Source organism: Zosterops lateralis (genome assembly GCF_965231275.1).
Source record: "Zosterops lateralis genome assembly, chromosome: 3".
Lineage (NCBI taxonomy): Eukaryota > Metazoa > Chordata > Aves > Passeriformes > Zosteropidae > Zosterops > Zosterops lateralis.
The window spans coordinates 84,419,784-84,436,582 of NC_139764.1; the positions used below are offsets into that span (position 1 = coordinate 84,419,784).

The 16,799-nt window shown below is 35.7% G+C and overlaps 1 protein-coding gene across 5 annotated transcripts in view; it reads right to left on the reverse strand.

Moving 5' to 3' along the window:
• Positions 1 to 16,799, reverse strand: part of FAM135A (family with sequence similarity 135 member A) — a 79,289-nt gene that overhangs the window by 14,790 nt on the left and 47,700 nt on the right. For 4 of the 5 annotated variants that reach the window (XM_083857178.1, XM_083857179.1, XM_083857181.1 and 1 more), the window contains 7 exons: positions 15,266 to 15,343; positions 12,991 to 13,040; positions 11,103 to 11,258; positions 6,455 to 6,528; positions 6,016 to 6,170; positions 3,465 to 5,772; positions 1,320 to 1,480 (listed from right to left, as the gene is read on the reverse strand). In XM_083857178.1, the coding sequence (XP_083713304.1) occupies positions 1,320 to 1,480; positions 3,465 to 5,772; positions 6,016 to 6,170; positions 6,455 to 6,528; positions 11,103 to 11,258; positions 12,991 to 13,040; positions 15,266 to 15,343 (2,982 nt within the window). The remainder of the gene's footprint in view (positions 1 to 1,319; positions 1,481 to 3,464; positions 5,773 to 6,015; positions 6,171 to 6,454; positions 6,529 to 11,102; positions 11,259 to 12,990; positions 13,041 to 15,265; positions 15,344 to 16,799) is intronic. The other variant, XM_083857180.1, reaches the window with a different exon arrangement.

Below are 16,799 nucleotides of genomic sequence, written 5' to 3' on the forward strand. Positions count from 1 at the left end.
AAACCTAATTAATTTTGATAAAGCCAATTAAAGAACTCAAAGCAAGCTTAAAGAATTCAGTGAAGGAGTATTTTCATAAAATGAAAGGCAGAGTGAACTATCAGCAGATAAAGATACTTTTAGATACTTTGGTGCCCAAAACAAATGCTAGTTTAGCTAGCATCCTGAAGATTTTTCCACATCAGTAGTCATGGATGCTTTTGAAGAAAGGGTTGCCTTTCTGCCTTAATTAGGGAACAGGATTTCTATTCACATCTATCATTTATAGGAAATAGCTTGTATAAGCTCACCATTTTGTAAGAAAATTCTAACTATGTGGACTTTCCTAAGCCTTCAAATATGTGTTTTTTTAACAACAGGCTTCTTGGTCAAGTTAACTTTTGTGCTGCTTCTCCATGTAATAGCACAAGTATCTACACTAGTAAGAGGGAATACCTCCAAGTCCTATTTTTAAAAGTACTTCCCAAAAGCTGCTTTCTGCCCAAATAAGGAAAGAAAAACTATGCTGTTTATTTTTTTAACTTAGGAATTTGAAAAATGAAGAAGGTGCCTGTGCAGTGTTGGTGCAGTCCAATATGCTATTCTACTGCCCTCTTGTGTTTCCTTACACTGTTAGTTTAGCAAGTGTCTCAAACTCAAAAAACTAAGAGGGGATATTGTTTCTTAATATGCATATATGCTTTGAACTAAAAGCAGGGGAATATTTTCAAGCCATTTAAACTTTATAACCCTTTCAATTAAAAAGAGATTTTCTCACTTCTACTACTGTACAATCTTCGTCCTTGGAAATATTCAAAAACCCAACTGGGCTGCATCCTGGGCAACCTGCTGTAGGTGACTCTGCTCAGAGCAAGGAATTTGAATGAGACAATCTTCACCCTCAACGGCACTGTGATTAAGTGACTTAACCTTTTAAAACCTTATAAACACTTGACTGCATTTTACATGTATTATTCCTTTTTCCTAACAAGATTTTATTTTCCTTGACAATACAGCAATTCCAAAGAAAACAGTTTTGTCAGTAACTCCATTCTATTACCACATCATAGACAAAGTCCTTTACAACATAAAAACCTGAAAGATGCACCTGATGTGAAATATGGCATTAAATGGATTTATGCGCAGGGGAGTTTTATTAAAGACAGAGAATCTTAATTTAAAAGATTTTATGGAGCATGTTGTGAAATGTAGCACTACAATGCCAGATTCCCATTTCCCTCCCGTGAACCTTTTTCAGGTGTGCAGTTCGAATGACCCAAGCTAAATCTCACTGGTAATCTGAACTGCTTTCTTGTACAGTATCACATTTCCCAGCATACCATCTAGGCCATGGACACAGACTATAAGATGTACTCCTTCTTCTGAACACTCATCATCTTCCATACTGAAATAAGGTATTGAAGAAGCCAGTTTGAAAACATCACTATACATAAATCCAGGAAGTTTAAGTTGTCTCAATTCTTCTTTAGCCTGAAGGAAACTGGAACAAAAAATACTTATTATACATTTACTATTGCTAGATAAATGTGGGGTCTTCCAGGATACAGTTTTCTACTGTCATTTTGCTTTGTATTCTATGTAATTAATATGAAGGAAAATAGATTTATCAAATTACTATTTTCACAAAATAAGCCATTTCCTCAGAACATTTCTACTGCAGATTTCTACAGCCCCTTTTCCTCTGTAAAAAAACCACATCTCAGCCTCTACTCTATTGTCTCTTCTGACAGTTTTTGCAAACTCTCAAGTATTTCTGAAATCACTGAAGTTGCTGGGTTCATTGTGGTCTTGAGCAAGCAACAGCTTTGTTTCCATGCAATAAAAAATTATATAAACTATAACCAATTGGAAGTCAAGGTTAAGATTTTCACAGACTTTTAATAATTCTTGCCAAGCCCATTTCTGAGGTCAGAAGAGAGCTGGAGTCTGTGCTGTAATGTCTCAACATGAGGTTTCCTGTGGTAGGCTGAATAACTGATACTTGCTTCTGAAACAGGCAGACCCAGACTTCTGATTTTTCACATATTCTATTAAGGCATACACTAAAGTTTTTAATAGCTGAGATCCTCACATGCTATTGGAGTTCCTTGTCTTCCTTCCTCCCTTTCTTCCACTTCCTTTAGTTTTTGTGTATGGCCTTCCTAATTGCATATCAGTTTCCCTGCAGCACATAAAGCTTTATGCTTTCTTATGCTCCCTTAATCCATCTGTTCTGCATGATCCCTCATTGGCATCAGGCTGTACCCCATCATCTTCTGCTTGCTCACTGTTTCTCTCCCATTCTACCTTTTCCCAGCTTTATCTTTAGCTCATGCCTCACTAACTGGCAGGAACAGGCCTCAGTAAAGTCAGCCTGAACAGAAACCACTGCTGACAGCTGCTCTTATCACTCTGCAACAGAAGCTACTTGACTTTGTACTCAAGGCATGTTTCCTGAACACACCAAGGGTGGTTCTTTATGGAGCAGATCATACCCTCTGGATTCATAGTTATCTCATGTTCCAGGAGACTCTGATTTTCCCACTGCCAGGTCCTTGATTTTATTCTAAGCTCATTTTCATTGTTACAGAACAGCCTGAGTCATCTCTGCTCTTCATCTTTCTCATTCCACATCAGTACTCCCTGTACAGTATTTCTGAAGCTACTTTTCTGGCCACTTCTAACTGGTTTTCCTCCACCTGACTGCTCACTCCTTTCCATTCCCAAGCTGCTTTTCACAAACTATCTGGTCTTTTACCTCTCTTTTGAATTTTTCTCTTATAGCAACATTTTACTTCCAATGCAACACAAAAGCTGCTGCTTCGCACAATCATTTATCAGCAGGAGGTTATCAGGGGAACTCCTATTTTTACAGCAAGAAGAGGTACAACCTGAGATCCTTGACATTCCTCTAAATTTGGCTTTCCTGGTATTCAAAATGCCAGGGCAATTTAGAGCACTGTGGTCTCTGAGGTGTTACATTTTTGATATTTGAAGTTAAGATTTAAAAATAAGGCCATTACCATAGCTTGCATTACACATTTGCTTCACTTAGCTAAGCTGATGGACAACCAGTTCCATGGTGGTTTTGGATTTATGTTTTTAAAGTTAAAGCATATTTTCCCAAGGTTGCTATTTTAACAATTTCCATTTCATAAAACACCATTTTATGCTCAGTAGCCTTTACAACATCATTCTTCAGCTGAATGATTATTTTTTAAACAAAACAAAGAAGAATTCTGTTTTGCTTGTTTTTCAAACCACATGAAATTACTAAATAACTCACAGAAGAAGTTTAGCACTAGGATACTTTTTATCTGAACATCTAGAACATGCTGTTACTTGGGCATGCAGACTCCAAGCCGCTCCAAGAACAAGCCACAGTTCTGGGGCATTCTACAGCCTAACCATGCTTCTTTTCCCCTTCTCTCTTATACTAACATAATTTCTAAAAGTAAAAAGTTTGTTTTAAAACAGTCACTTACGCTAACATTTGAGGTTTTGGAGAGCTTTCATACCAGGAAACAGCTGAAGCTGAGCTATAGGATATGCTGCCTGGCTGTTGTGTAATTGCATCAGATTTATTCTTTGAAGAAGAGGTAACATTGCAGGGAGAGTCTCTCAGAGAAGAAGGGAAAGACAAACAACCAGGAGTACAGACAGGGGGCACAGTCATTATGTCTTGCAAGTGTCCACTGTCAATCATTTCAGATCTCAGGGCTCTCTCTTCTGCTAAGCCATGATCCTGGTCAGCACTGCAAGCTCCATCTAATATACTATAATCGGTTTCTTCATAATACCCATTTTCAATCATTTCTTGATCCTCTTCTTCTTCCTCATCTTGTTGGGAAGAACAAATAATTTGTTTTTCATATGCTTCCTTTTGAGGGCTGACAGGATTGTTATTGTCCAGAGGCCAAATGTCTGAAATATCTGTGCTGCTTTGAGAGCCAAAATAGTTTTCAACAAGCCCTTGCTTTACTATGTCAGCACTACCAGCTGGAGAAGGATTATCTGTACCAGTTTCACTTTTCGCTACTGACAGTTCTTCAGTTGTGCCCTTTAGTTCTAAAGGCTCATTATGTTTTTCTTTGTTTGTTTTTTTAACTGCTACATTTACAGATGAAGAACCTGAAACAGCAGATGGCTCACTCACACAAGTTGTTTCCAAATACAACTTAATTGTTTCTTCTGTGGCTCTAGGATGCTTTTCAAGGTCCTGAGAGTCCTTGCAGGTTGTGCCAGAGCCTGTTTGTGGGCTGTAACTTTCTACATCAGTAGGTGTGTCCTCATCTGAAACAACCAAGTGCAACAGATCTTTTTTTCCTGAGAGTGAGGAATGTATAGACAGAGTTTTGTTATCCAAGCGCCCTGAATACACAACATGCTGTTCCTGCAAATTGGTGTTAGATGTTTTACTATCATCACATTTTGGCAAGTCAATTGCTCCTAGATCCAGCACTGTTTTGCTGTCACTTAGCTGGCATTCAGGTACAACAGATATCTTTGAATTCTCATCAGGTGACAGCTCATCATCATCTGAAGGCAGTGAATTTATGGATGTCAGGGATGACTGTATTTCACTTACAGCACTTGTACTCTCAGTGCAATGGCTTTCAATTGTGTTTTTTATTGCACAGTCTGGTTTTAGTAAGGGCTGAGGAAATGCTCTCTCACCATTGTGTGCACTTTGTCCATGAGTATTTTCAAAAACATGATCAGGGTTGGGGTGAGTTGCAAAAGAACTTGGTTCACTTTCTACACCCGAATCTGAAAATCTGGAAGAGGCATATGTCACACTAACATCTGGTAATTTAGTTATGTCTCCACTTGCAGAGATTTGACTTTCTTTTATTGGAAGAGCAGGTGGATTGCTGTTCATTTTTGTCAAAATGTCACTGGTATGCTGACAATTTCCCTCATGGACCTCTTCCTTTTCAAGCATGTGTTCCTGTTCTCCCAAATTCAATTTATTTTCAGTTTCTGAAGACTGAATATTGGACGTCAGCAAAATCTCTTTGTGCACTTCATCTTGCAGAAACTTAGCCCATGATCCAGTGTGAGACATTCCTTTCTCCTCTTCATAAAGACTTTTATTACTTGGTTTGAGCTCAGTCGTCCTGACTCCTGAGGAAGCTGGTTGGCCTCCAGGACAACCTTCAAGTGTACCTCTGTCTTGTAAAGCGCTATCTGCTTGAATAGTTCCAGAACCTGTCTGGGAGATAGTCAGTCTATCAAAAATAGCCACATTTTCACAGTGCACAGGACTACTTGGACCTGGTTGGTCACCTTCAATCTTGCCAGCCATTTCGTCATATGGCAACAATGGAAGGTCTCTTCGAGTTATTTGCCTGATGCAGGCCTTTGTATCACAAGGAGGAATTTCACCTACCCTAGGGTCCAGCCCTTCATTAGCATTGTATGAAGGCTCACCATCTAACCTTCTACAGGCATTTTCCAGTGCTGCACTCATCAAACATTTGTATCCTACTAACACCACAGAGTCCTTTGAGTTCTGTTTTACGACTTTCTTTGTGTTTTCAGATTTTATTGTTTTTATGAGCTTAGCAACCTTAGCTTTGGATTTATTCGTATCTTCATTTTTCCCTTTGAAGGTTTTTGTTAGCATCTTTTCAGCTTCTGATTGCCAAAAGACGGAGGCACCAGCAGGTCTTGTTTTCAGTTCTGGGCTAGTAAAACCAGCAACAAAACCTTCTTCAGCTTCAAATTTATCCAGTTTATTGGACTCTGCCTTTGGAACATTCTGAGCTACTAACCAGGGTACATCCAAATCTGTCACAGAAGGGGGGGACGGGAGGAAGAGAAAGTATGTTTACAATAAGGTTATGCAGATAAGTGATATTATAAGCAATTATAAAATTTTACACATCCTCAAAATTCAAGCTAAAATCCCATATCTTATCAAATAAATGTAATCCTTTAAAGCCAGCCAGAAATTTATTAAAAAATACTCAAGTTTTACATAATTTTTTCTCATTTCTTTGAAGAGGAAATTGTACTGTGAGGTGTGCTTACCTTCAGTAATTGAATCTAAATACCGATCTTCAAAGATAATAGGCAAGGAGTTCATATCTCCATCTAGTTCACTGCATTCAATAGGGAGGGGTGGAAGAGAACTGCAGAAGGAAATGTTTTTGATAGCTGCACACACCTGTAGATGACTCTGGGCACTGAAAAAAGGAAGCAGTTCTCCATGAAAAAAACAGAACTATTTATTTTTACATTAATAGAAATTAACAACAGTTTAATTCATTTTAGTAGAAGCTTTTCTACTAATTAACTATTAATAGCTTGATTATTTAATAACTTCTTATATAACTTCCAGTACTTTAAATCTAATTTGAGAACAAAAGTTTCTCTTGAATTTCTTACATATTTTTGCAATGCTACTTCTACACAACATAAAGTAACAGTACTACATGCTATATGCTGTGGAATTCCAAAGGCTACTCACTGTAGTTCTTGAAAGGCAAGAGCAGCTTGTCTAGGATGCTCAAAGCAAAAGAATGCTTCAGCAAATCTGCGCACCTGCAAGATCCAAATGAAGGTAGAGCTTATTTTACCATACAAATAATTTTTAAAAATCCACCAGCATTTCTATGTATCAATGTATTACAATTTTAATTTGTGCTCTGGATAACTGGGAATTATCTGGGAATAATTAACTGGGAATTCGACCGCCTACTGAAAATTTGATTTCCAATAAATGAATCATCCAAATCAGGCTCAAACAATACACAAAAATATTATTGGAAATTTTGATGGGAAGAAAGGAAATGACACTTCTGAATTCAATTGACACTTCTGAATCAGCTGGAGTATCACCTTCAGAAGCAGAAACCCATTAGATATTCTGCAGTCTCAAAATATAGAGGAGTGTTTCAAACTTGCCATAAATACTCTCTAGCCCACAGTAAACTACTGTGCAAAAGAATCTTTTGTTTGCAAAGATTTTGGCTGGAAATGATGAAGACAGTAATAGAATGTACATTAATTATAAGCACTGTATTAAAGACCTAATTGTATGTCTGAGGTCAATAAAGAATACAATACTTAAGTAGTATTTAATAACACATGGCAGTATATTTTTTACCATCAAATGTATTAAGCCATCAATACTTTACCATCAAATACATGCTAAAATAGAAAATGTGACTTACACAACAATTTGCTGCAAATGAAAAAATAATCAATGTCCTGAAAAGGTAGTATCTAGAAACCCCAAAGGTTTTGTATGAGATTACTCACATTTCCAATATTCTATATAAATATTAATTCAACCACTATGCATTTTATATTTGCAACTGACAAATTACCTGCATAAAAAAAAGCAAACCAAAGAGAATGGGCTGTGCAATGGTTGTTGGCAACAGCCTATTTGTTAACATTAATTTGTTTGTATCAATTTAAACAAAATTTCTATCCCACTTAGAGAATTACATATTAGTCTACAAAATCAATAATTTATTTACCAAGCACTTCTTGGCCTCCTACAAGTTTATTGCTTTAATATACTCTGGGTCTCCCTCTTAAATAATGGAACTTCCTGATCAGACGGAGTTTTCAGTGTGAAACTGGCAACAAGTGTGAAGACCTACTTCAGTTCCCTCAGCCCTCTCACTCAGAGCTGCAGCCAGCATTTGCACCCACCTTCAGCACAAACATGGCTTTATGAAAATCTTGTGCATAAACTGGCAAACATCACATTTTCAGGACCACATTAATTTTGTTCAGAGATAAGCACTTATATGACATTTCATTTTCCCTCCTGATACACTGCCCAGTATACTTTTAGAGAGTACCACTTTGATTAACTTTAAGTTCTGTAGTTTCTGCACTTTTTTGTTTTCTTAACACAAGAAGGACTGAGATAATTTTTTTCTGAGGTACTTAAGAAAAAACCCAATCCCAAATCACAAACATTTTACCCCCAATCTCTTACTTGCAATAGAAACTGAAAGTCCTGTCCCAACCTCCCAGAATTTATTGTACTGTACTACATGAAATTAATCTTAGTCATAACATCACCTCTGAATAGTAATGGAAAATGCTTTGAAGGAAAAAGAAAACAAAAAATTAAACAGTTTCTTGTAAATGCAAGTTCCACTCTTGCCAGAACTCAATTTGCTTTCTTTCAGACTTTGTTGTTAGGACTTTATACATACACATGTGGGATTAGAATTGATGTTCCCAAGTAATTTGCTGCGTTTTCCCAGCTGGCTTTTCTAAATATACAACTACCTTGCAAATACATGATTTTTTCAGAGCTAATGCCCACCCTTCCCCCAGGAAGGGGGGACTGTTATACAGTAGTCTTAACAGATAATTTTACTGCTTAAAAACTAGAATTTAGAACAATTGATCATGAAGAGTGGACATTACCATTTTAAATTAAGGATCCTAATCAATCAGGAACATTGCCAAACTAATAGATGTCTGTGGTGTATGTCAAGAAAAGGGCACACAGCTGCTTCCCAGGAAGCAAGCAAGGTAGTTTTCAGTTTAGATGTGAGCACTTCACCACATAAAGTAACTGAAGTTATATGGAGACTAGATCTTTAGAATATTGCACTCTCTCCAACAGAAGAGGAAAGCATTTTTTTCATTTGCAATAAGTCCCATTTGTAACTAAGTAATTCCAATGCTTTTGAAGAAAATCTCATTACCAGCTCCAGACAGCTCCAAGTAGAATAGCAACAGTATAAAACTAGTTGAAAGCAAACTCCAAAAGCACGTAAGTCTTTATTAATGAGAGGAAAGAACCCCATTCAATGGTACTTTATTATGTTTAATCCGTGCTTAACTTACTGAAGGACTGAGGCACTTGCTAGGACACTGTTAAACAGGCTCTGCAGAACCAGAGTCACTGCCAGCTCTGCTAATGACGAAGGAACCACTGCCTTGGGCTGACTCCACAAGGACTTGGCAGGAGGAAATTGCAGCTGCCTATTCCTAATCTCTACACACTTCCCAGAGGCATGGTTTTTATGGTCCTCCCAATGTAAACAGAAGAGCTGTGTATAAAAACTGCTGTGGAGTACATATGTTGTGTGTCTGCATATTTATGAATAGCAGTCAGAGATCTTAGTTTTCAGCTCTCCTATTTTAGAACTAATCAAACTGAAAGAAATAGTTTTGGAAGAATGTATTCAGACCTACCAGAAGATGTCACTATGGAACAAAGAGATGAACTAGATTAGTGTTCAAACATTTTGTAATATAAAATAACATACTCTGAACAGTTTTTTTTCAATAAAATACATTTGTAAACCTTATCAGTATTACCATGTAATAGATGAATTTTACCTAAAGCATTCCTCACTTTTTAATGTAGTGCTTTTCCAAGTATTTGAAAGTAGTTAAATATTAAAACGCTTAAGTAATCATAAGTAAAAATACTAAAATAATAATTTCAAAACTTGAACAATTCTTCACAGAAACACCTGTTTTATAAGCATCTGTGCAAAGAGGGTGAAAGTCATTTGACCAAATACAGGTGGCAGGCCTTTCTAGGGCATATTTTAACACAAGTATCCACTCAGATTAATCATTAATAAACTTTGCCAGGCAGAAATTTCCTGTGGAAGGTATAGTCTGGAAATACTGCAAGAAGGAAAGATAAAATGAGATTTAGCATCCAGTAGTGAACACATCAAAGTATCCATTTCCAAAATAAAAATGTTCCTTATTCTAGAAAGGACAGGTAAGCCTCTTAAGAGGAGAATTATTCGCTCATTTTTAAGCTGGAGAAAAGGAGGCTCAGACTTCATCACTCTCTACAACTACCTGAAAGGAGGTTGTAGCCAGGTGGGAACCGGTCTCTTCTGTCATGTCCCAGGTGAAAAGACAAGAGAAAATGGTCTTAAGATGTGCCAGGGGAGGTCTAGGTTGGACATCAGAATTTATTTTTTTTCACAGAAGGAGTTGTAAAGCATTGGAACAGACTGCCCAAGGAAGTGGTGGAATCACCATCTGTGGGAGTGCTCAAAATACATTTGGATATGGCACATGGGGATCTGGTATAGTGCTGAATATGGTGGTGGTCCTGGGTTGATAGTTGGACTTGATGACCTTAAAAGTCTTTTCCAACCTTATCAATTCCATGACTCTAAATGCCAACATATAGTCTCCAAAGAGGAGAATTAGTAGATCATCTTTTAAATCTCAACTAAATCCAATAACCAGAAAGCCTGCATCACTTGGTATGTGCAGATAATGGCTGCAGTGGAACACGATCATCTTTGTAGATTTCCCAAGTATGTTTATCCAATCCCTCTCAATATTAATTCTCGATATTATTAATAAAAGTTACAATTTATTACACTAAGATCCAACACCAGCAGCTAAACACACTCTTAGAAAAGAAAAGGCTGAAATTTAACATCTCTTTTTCATTTAAAGGTTTACTGAATTTATGGATTGAGAGTTCCTGCTCTACTGTCACGTGGGAAGCCCAGTGGAGCAATGGTTTCTTACACATATTTTAATTACATATATTTGCAAAGTATTCACATAAACTCATATCATCTTGGAGTGCAGAAAACAAGTGTGCATTTAAAAATGAAGTAATATCACATTGCTGGTTCTAAGTTGGCTCAGGTAAAAATCCCTTTTCAACGCTGTATTACACAATTCTTACAGAGTTAGCTTGCTTGCTTTCTGCTATCAGGCACTAAATAAAAATGTAATTTAGGATACCCATGCCTTGCATATCTTCTCCAGTCTTTGATCAATTATAGAGTATCCACAAAGTACAGTGACAGATAAAAAAAGTAATGACCATAACAGCAACTCAAAAGGATGCAGGCATGCAGATATGAAATCAAATTATACTTTTTTTTTCCACAGGGAGGAAGCAAAGTCCTATCTGAATTTCCATTTTTTTTCAAACTGGAAAGCATCACAGAAATACTTTTAATATGCGCAATATCTCAATTCCCATAGTATAATAAATACCTTGATTTATACTCCCTAAAACAACTGCAGGAAAACTCAATAATTAAGGCATTTATGAGCTAAGGAGGATGACTTACATCACAGATTTTAAAAGAACGACATACAAACGTTATAAAGTCACCCCAGGACACACATTTAATACTTACTCTTAATGTGTGATGCTCTTGTGCTAGCAAAGCTGTGACCTCGTCTTGTAAGGTAATGACCTCCAGAAACTGCCCCCAAAGTGCCATCAGAAGTGAGCAAAGCTGAGCAAGATTCATATTTATAAGTTCTGCCAGTTCATCAGGATTTTCCATTTTCTAAAGTCAGGAAAAAATATTTACATGATTCACTGATGAAACCATAATATGCAGACAGAAATTAAAAAAATGTATGCTTTATCTTAGTGACAATTTTAATTCAAAGAGCAACTTCCAAAAGAGAACTCTTTGAACTAAGTGTCAAAACTGGATGTCCTGGGGTGTCCTCAAACCTAGACACTGGATCAATCTATGTTAGCACGGCAATAGATTATTTTATGTTGTATTAAATATTATCCCATGGCTTTTTAGAATTAGGACTCCTGTCCAAAAATCAAAGCAATAATTTCACTTATGGCAAAGATAGCTGAGTTCAACTGCTGTATTTTTTAACATGCAAAAATACCATGCACCTGAAAGGAAGAGAAATCAGGAAACCAAAAATTGACACTTGCTATGTTAATCTAACTTTGACAAAATCATAAGAATTTAATATCTCCCTTTCAGAATAGTTATAAGTCACAATAACCTTTATAAGATGCTATGTATCTACATACATTTTATGCATAGTCAGGAAGCAGTGTAATAGCACAGGCTTCCTAGAACCAGGTCACACCAAGATAAATTCAGTGTGAAAAAAGTTTTGCTTTTTTTACAACATCTGTAATCCTGTGATACAGCCCCACAGCAATTGTAGATAGCTAGGCTTATGTTCCCTGCTATTTTAGAAAATAACACAATTTTTCAGAAACTCATTGTAGGCCCATAAGGCACTGAGGCAAAGGGTTTAAAACGAAGAGATAGTAAAGAGCCAACTGTAGCAATATTGAAGACCTAGTAGAAAAAAGGATCAGGAATATAGAAACACCAACTTAACCAATAATAGGAGAAATAAGAGAAATTTTGATAAGAACTGTAGAAAAGAACAGAAAAAAGAAAACTGAAAATGTTTAGCAAGGTAAGGGAGAAACTAATGAATTCAGAGAAGCTATGTAAATATAAAACTATTTTAATACATAAGGTAAGATTATTAGTTGCTTATAGAGAGCTAGCAGTGCTGAATTTGTCTCCAGTTTTACAAATTACATCCTCTGAAAGGCCATATTACATTTTCTTGCAGTTATACTACTACTGCAGTAACTAAAGGTGAGCTGACTGTTCTTCCAAGTTGGGCAGATGGCCCACTCGGCAGCAAAGCATGGATAATTTTTCAAGAAGTTTTAAAACCTTTAGACTTTGCTGTGACCCAGAAATCAGATATTCAGCTGGAGCTAGTTCTGACTAAGGAGAGAGATGGGGAGACAAATCTAAGCCATTTAAAGTAGACAGTGTTTCCTTGAGAATGGAGAGAAAACAGGAAAAGGAGACAGCATCAGAACAAGTACTTTCAGATGAGGGATGACTTGCAGAATCTCCTTTTGTAAAACCTACTACTGCTTGACCTTGTGCCATTGTTATTTGATATCATCAAACCCCAGAAAATCAAATTATAGCTGCAGAAAATTCAAAGGATGATTTTCATATAAGTAATGCACCTTTCTAAAGTTTCAGTTTCATGATATAAATAGTTACACAGCTACCACTGACACACCAAGCCTCCAGATCAACAGTTCCATTTTGGCATCAGAGGTGCAATTTCTCTTTGGAGGAAGAATTGAAATAAGTGCTGGCAAAAAACATACATGCTGTCATCCCTGAAACAAACCATTTATTCCCAAGTAGCATATAAAGTCAGCACATTCTACTTTTATAGCTATTTCACTTATTTAATACATAAAAAAAAGCCCTGTACCTTGACTTCTTCACACAATTCTGTAAGACGAGTATCTACATCTATGTTTTCTGGAAAGATGAGAGGAAATACCCATGAGTAATGTACTTTCCAAGTTGCAGAGTAGAACAAATTATCTCACAAAATAATTTTAAGACATGAAAAAGAATTCATCAAATAAAACTTGAAGCCATATTAAGTGCCACAGTTATTAAAAAAAACCTATAAACTTCCATTAAAATTCTTCATTGCAACTTCTGAGATTGAGGACAGAATATAATTAAGAAAAAAAATTTGCAATTGTTGTGATTGCTTATCATGACACCTTGTCAAGGACAACAATCTTCCATTCAATATTAAATTTGAAACTACTGTCATTTAGATGATACATTTTTCAGTTATTCTTTGATACTGCTGCTATTCAGCAGCAATGGCATAATTTAAAACCAAGGTAATAGAATTCCTCTTCTACCAGATTTTCTAGAGAAGCCTTAGTCCCATCTAATTTTTCTGAAGGTATATCATTTACAAGATATAAATGGATATAAATACAAGTATTTAGTTGTATGAGGAATAGTTTTTTAGTCAATAAAACTGTGCTTTAAGTGATCTCTCAGTAGCTCAATGTTAAGAGCAAATCAATCTAATGCATATGGCAGCTTAAACTGGATCTGAACCTTGAATGACTCATTTATGAAGCAAACAGATATATTCCTTCATGAAAATGTTTTTCCTTGTTAAACAGCCCTGTTTACTTTGGGGGATTTGATAGATCAAATAATAATTTGGTATTATGTTTAATTTCCTTCTGCATCTGAAGTACGAGTAATAAGGGAACAATTCATAAACCCTAAAATTGCCTGTAACAAGCAGGCAATTTTAATTTATATTTTTATAAAATAATTTATATTTCATTTTTGAAACATGTTATTAAGGACAAAAATGTTCAATATTTCTTGAAGACACACCACAAACAAAATATGCCTGGAAAGTCCCAGCAGTAACTTCAGGGTATGGATAATGAACAAAGGTTTACAGAACAGCAACAGTGTGTATACTCAACTTCTATTTTAATTACTCCACCTATATTGGTAAGTATATATTGATTTTCAACTAACAGCATTCATCCTGTTTAGGTTTGAACTTTATGCCACACAAATTAACTCATACAACTCAAAGTTCTGAGAAAAAAAGCAAATTGCACAAATGTATGATGTTCTCAAAAAAAAGTTTACAAAAGCTGTTCAATGAAACTACATATACCTTTTGCTAAACAGTACCTCAAGATAATTTTTCTGAAAATGTGTGAAAATAATTTAAGCTATAATACTAGTTTTGGCATGGCCAGACAAAATTTGTCATTAATGAAAAAATGAAATGTTTTACTTATGACACCATACTGATTATTTGTTTGTCACACTTCAATTGAGAATATGATTGTTAAACAAGATTTAAAACTCCGAAATCTAAGGTCGTATGGAAAACTCCAAACTATATTAATATTCCAATGCTATATGAAAAAAGAGGAGACAGAATAGAGCTAACAAAACACAAAAGGAAATTAAGCATTTACATTCTGTAGCAGTAATGTCAACCCAGCAAACATCTGATGCGATTTTGCTGGCTCTGCTAAAAACCAGTTTGGTTTCCTTTTTATAATAAAACCAAAACACACTTACAGATGATTAAGCTGGTGACCTGCTGTGAGACTGAACTGCCATTATATCCTTTTCCCAGCTAAAACTTACTTGTGCTTAAACAGCACTGTAATCTTTTGTCCAGCATCAAGCCCACACTGACACTCTCCAAGAGAGAACTGGCCCATATAGATATGGACAAATGCACCCTAAGCACTCAAAATGCCTTGTGTAGTGTATGGAAGAATTAAGTCTTGAGATACCAGAAGGAACCTGAAAGATTTCTCAGAAAAAAAAAATATTAATTATATTTAATTACCTAAAAATCATGAGTCTGTGTTGCATTAAATGAAGCTAGAATTTTAAGCTATTTTTTAAATGTTGATGACTAACTGAACTTTCGCTCATTTTTGTTTAGTAAAGTAGAACAACACTTAATCAAAAACCAGCAATGATGTCTCATTTTATCATCTGTACTCAGCCTAAAGTTTTGTGGCTCAGTTCTGCAGACTTCAGAGTTCAACATGTTTGCTGTGGCTGAATATTGAAATTGTTTCTTTCACCAAACGGAGAAACATTTTCTATTATTAATAAGAATACAGTATTTTATAGTATCAATAAAAATCTGAGGGATTATATCACCTGCTTTGGAAACATACCTAGGTAGTCGAATCTCTGGGTTCGTGGATATTTTCTTCTGAGAAGGCGTTCATAAAGGACCTGCATGCTGGCCTTGGCTAGTTACAGGGATTGTACACACATGACTAGTTACTATACTCCTTTTTTCATCTGTGATTTATTATTTGCCTTAAAGTTAGTAAAAGAGCTTATTGCTAGCCTAGCAATTAGTGCAGTTAGATCAGTACATGAAAACACATAGTTTTAGTGTAGTTTCTAGATTAAGTATCACTTGTGATACATTCATTAAGGTAGCATTTTTTATTTCCTGAAACCAGTAATAATTAAATGCTCAATTACAATTATTGAGTCCAACAGTTGTCTTCACATGCTTCTGCAAAATCAGTGCTTTGTGTTAAAATTATATGACAGAGCAATAGCAAAGCAAACAGAAGAAACAAAATTAAAAAACGAAAAATTTTATCTTTAAAAAGTGATGATTCTGAAGTTTAAACAGGACTGGATATTCTCTTCTGCAATGCCCATTTAAACTTCACAGATAAGATGTCCACTAGAAAAAAAAGTTCATTTACTTAAAAAATTAAAAAAGCATGCAAATTACAATTGTGTACTTTGTGAAGTTCAGAGAGCCTCAATTTCTTTATAGACATTACAGAAAAAGCTTTTTTTTATTAACTGCCGATAGATTTTAGAAACATTAGCGTTAATGGTAGGTATTATTTTTCATGAGCAAAATGTGAGTAATAATTAAAGCTTACATGATTAGTATTTTTTATTATATCAATTGTCATTAATCAATGCATAAAATAACTGAAATAAATGAAAAATATATTTATAAATATGAGAAAAAACAAGTAATTCTAGCAGAGACTTAAAAAATAAAAATAAAAAATTAAACCCACAGGAAACAAACTGTCAGTAGTATATGTACAATGAATGGTAAATCTAAGTTGTAATTTTCTCTTCAGATATTTATTGTGAGCAATTTCTGTTCAAAACTACATTCCTAAAGGTAAGCTAAATTACCCATATAGATGAGAAAAGGTCTGATTCAAGTCCCACTGAAGTTTGCAAGTGGTTTTGCTGATTTCAATGTGGTTGAAAGATACAACCCAACACTGCATTGCCAGTATGCAACTCAATGGCAGCTTTTCTCTATTACATACATATTTTGGAGGAATGTTTTAGAGGAACTGAAGATCATATCTGAAACATTTAAGTATCAAGATTTAGTCTAAGCCTATCCTAAGAAAAATAGTGCCATCAAACTCAATATATTGAGCTGGTAAAGCAAATCCAGAGAAGGCTGGTGAAGGGTCTGGGGCACAACTCCTGTGAGGAGTAGCAAAGGGAGCTGGGGTTCTTCAACCTGGAGAAAAGGAGGCTCAGGGAAGCTCTTACTGCTCTTCTAGAACTGCCTGAAAGGAGGGTGTAGCCAGGTGGGGGTCAGCCTCTTCTCCCAGGTAACAAGTGACACAGCAAGAGGAAACGGTCTCAAGTTGTACTAGAAAGGGCTTATACTGGATATTAGAAAAAAAAAAAACTTCATTGAAA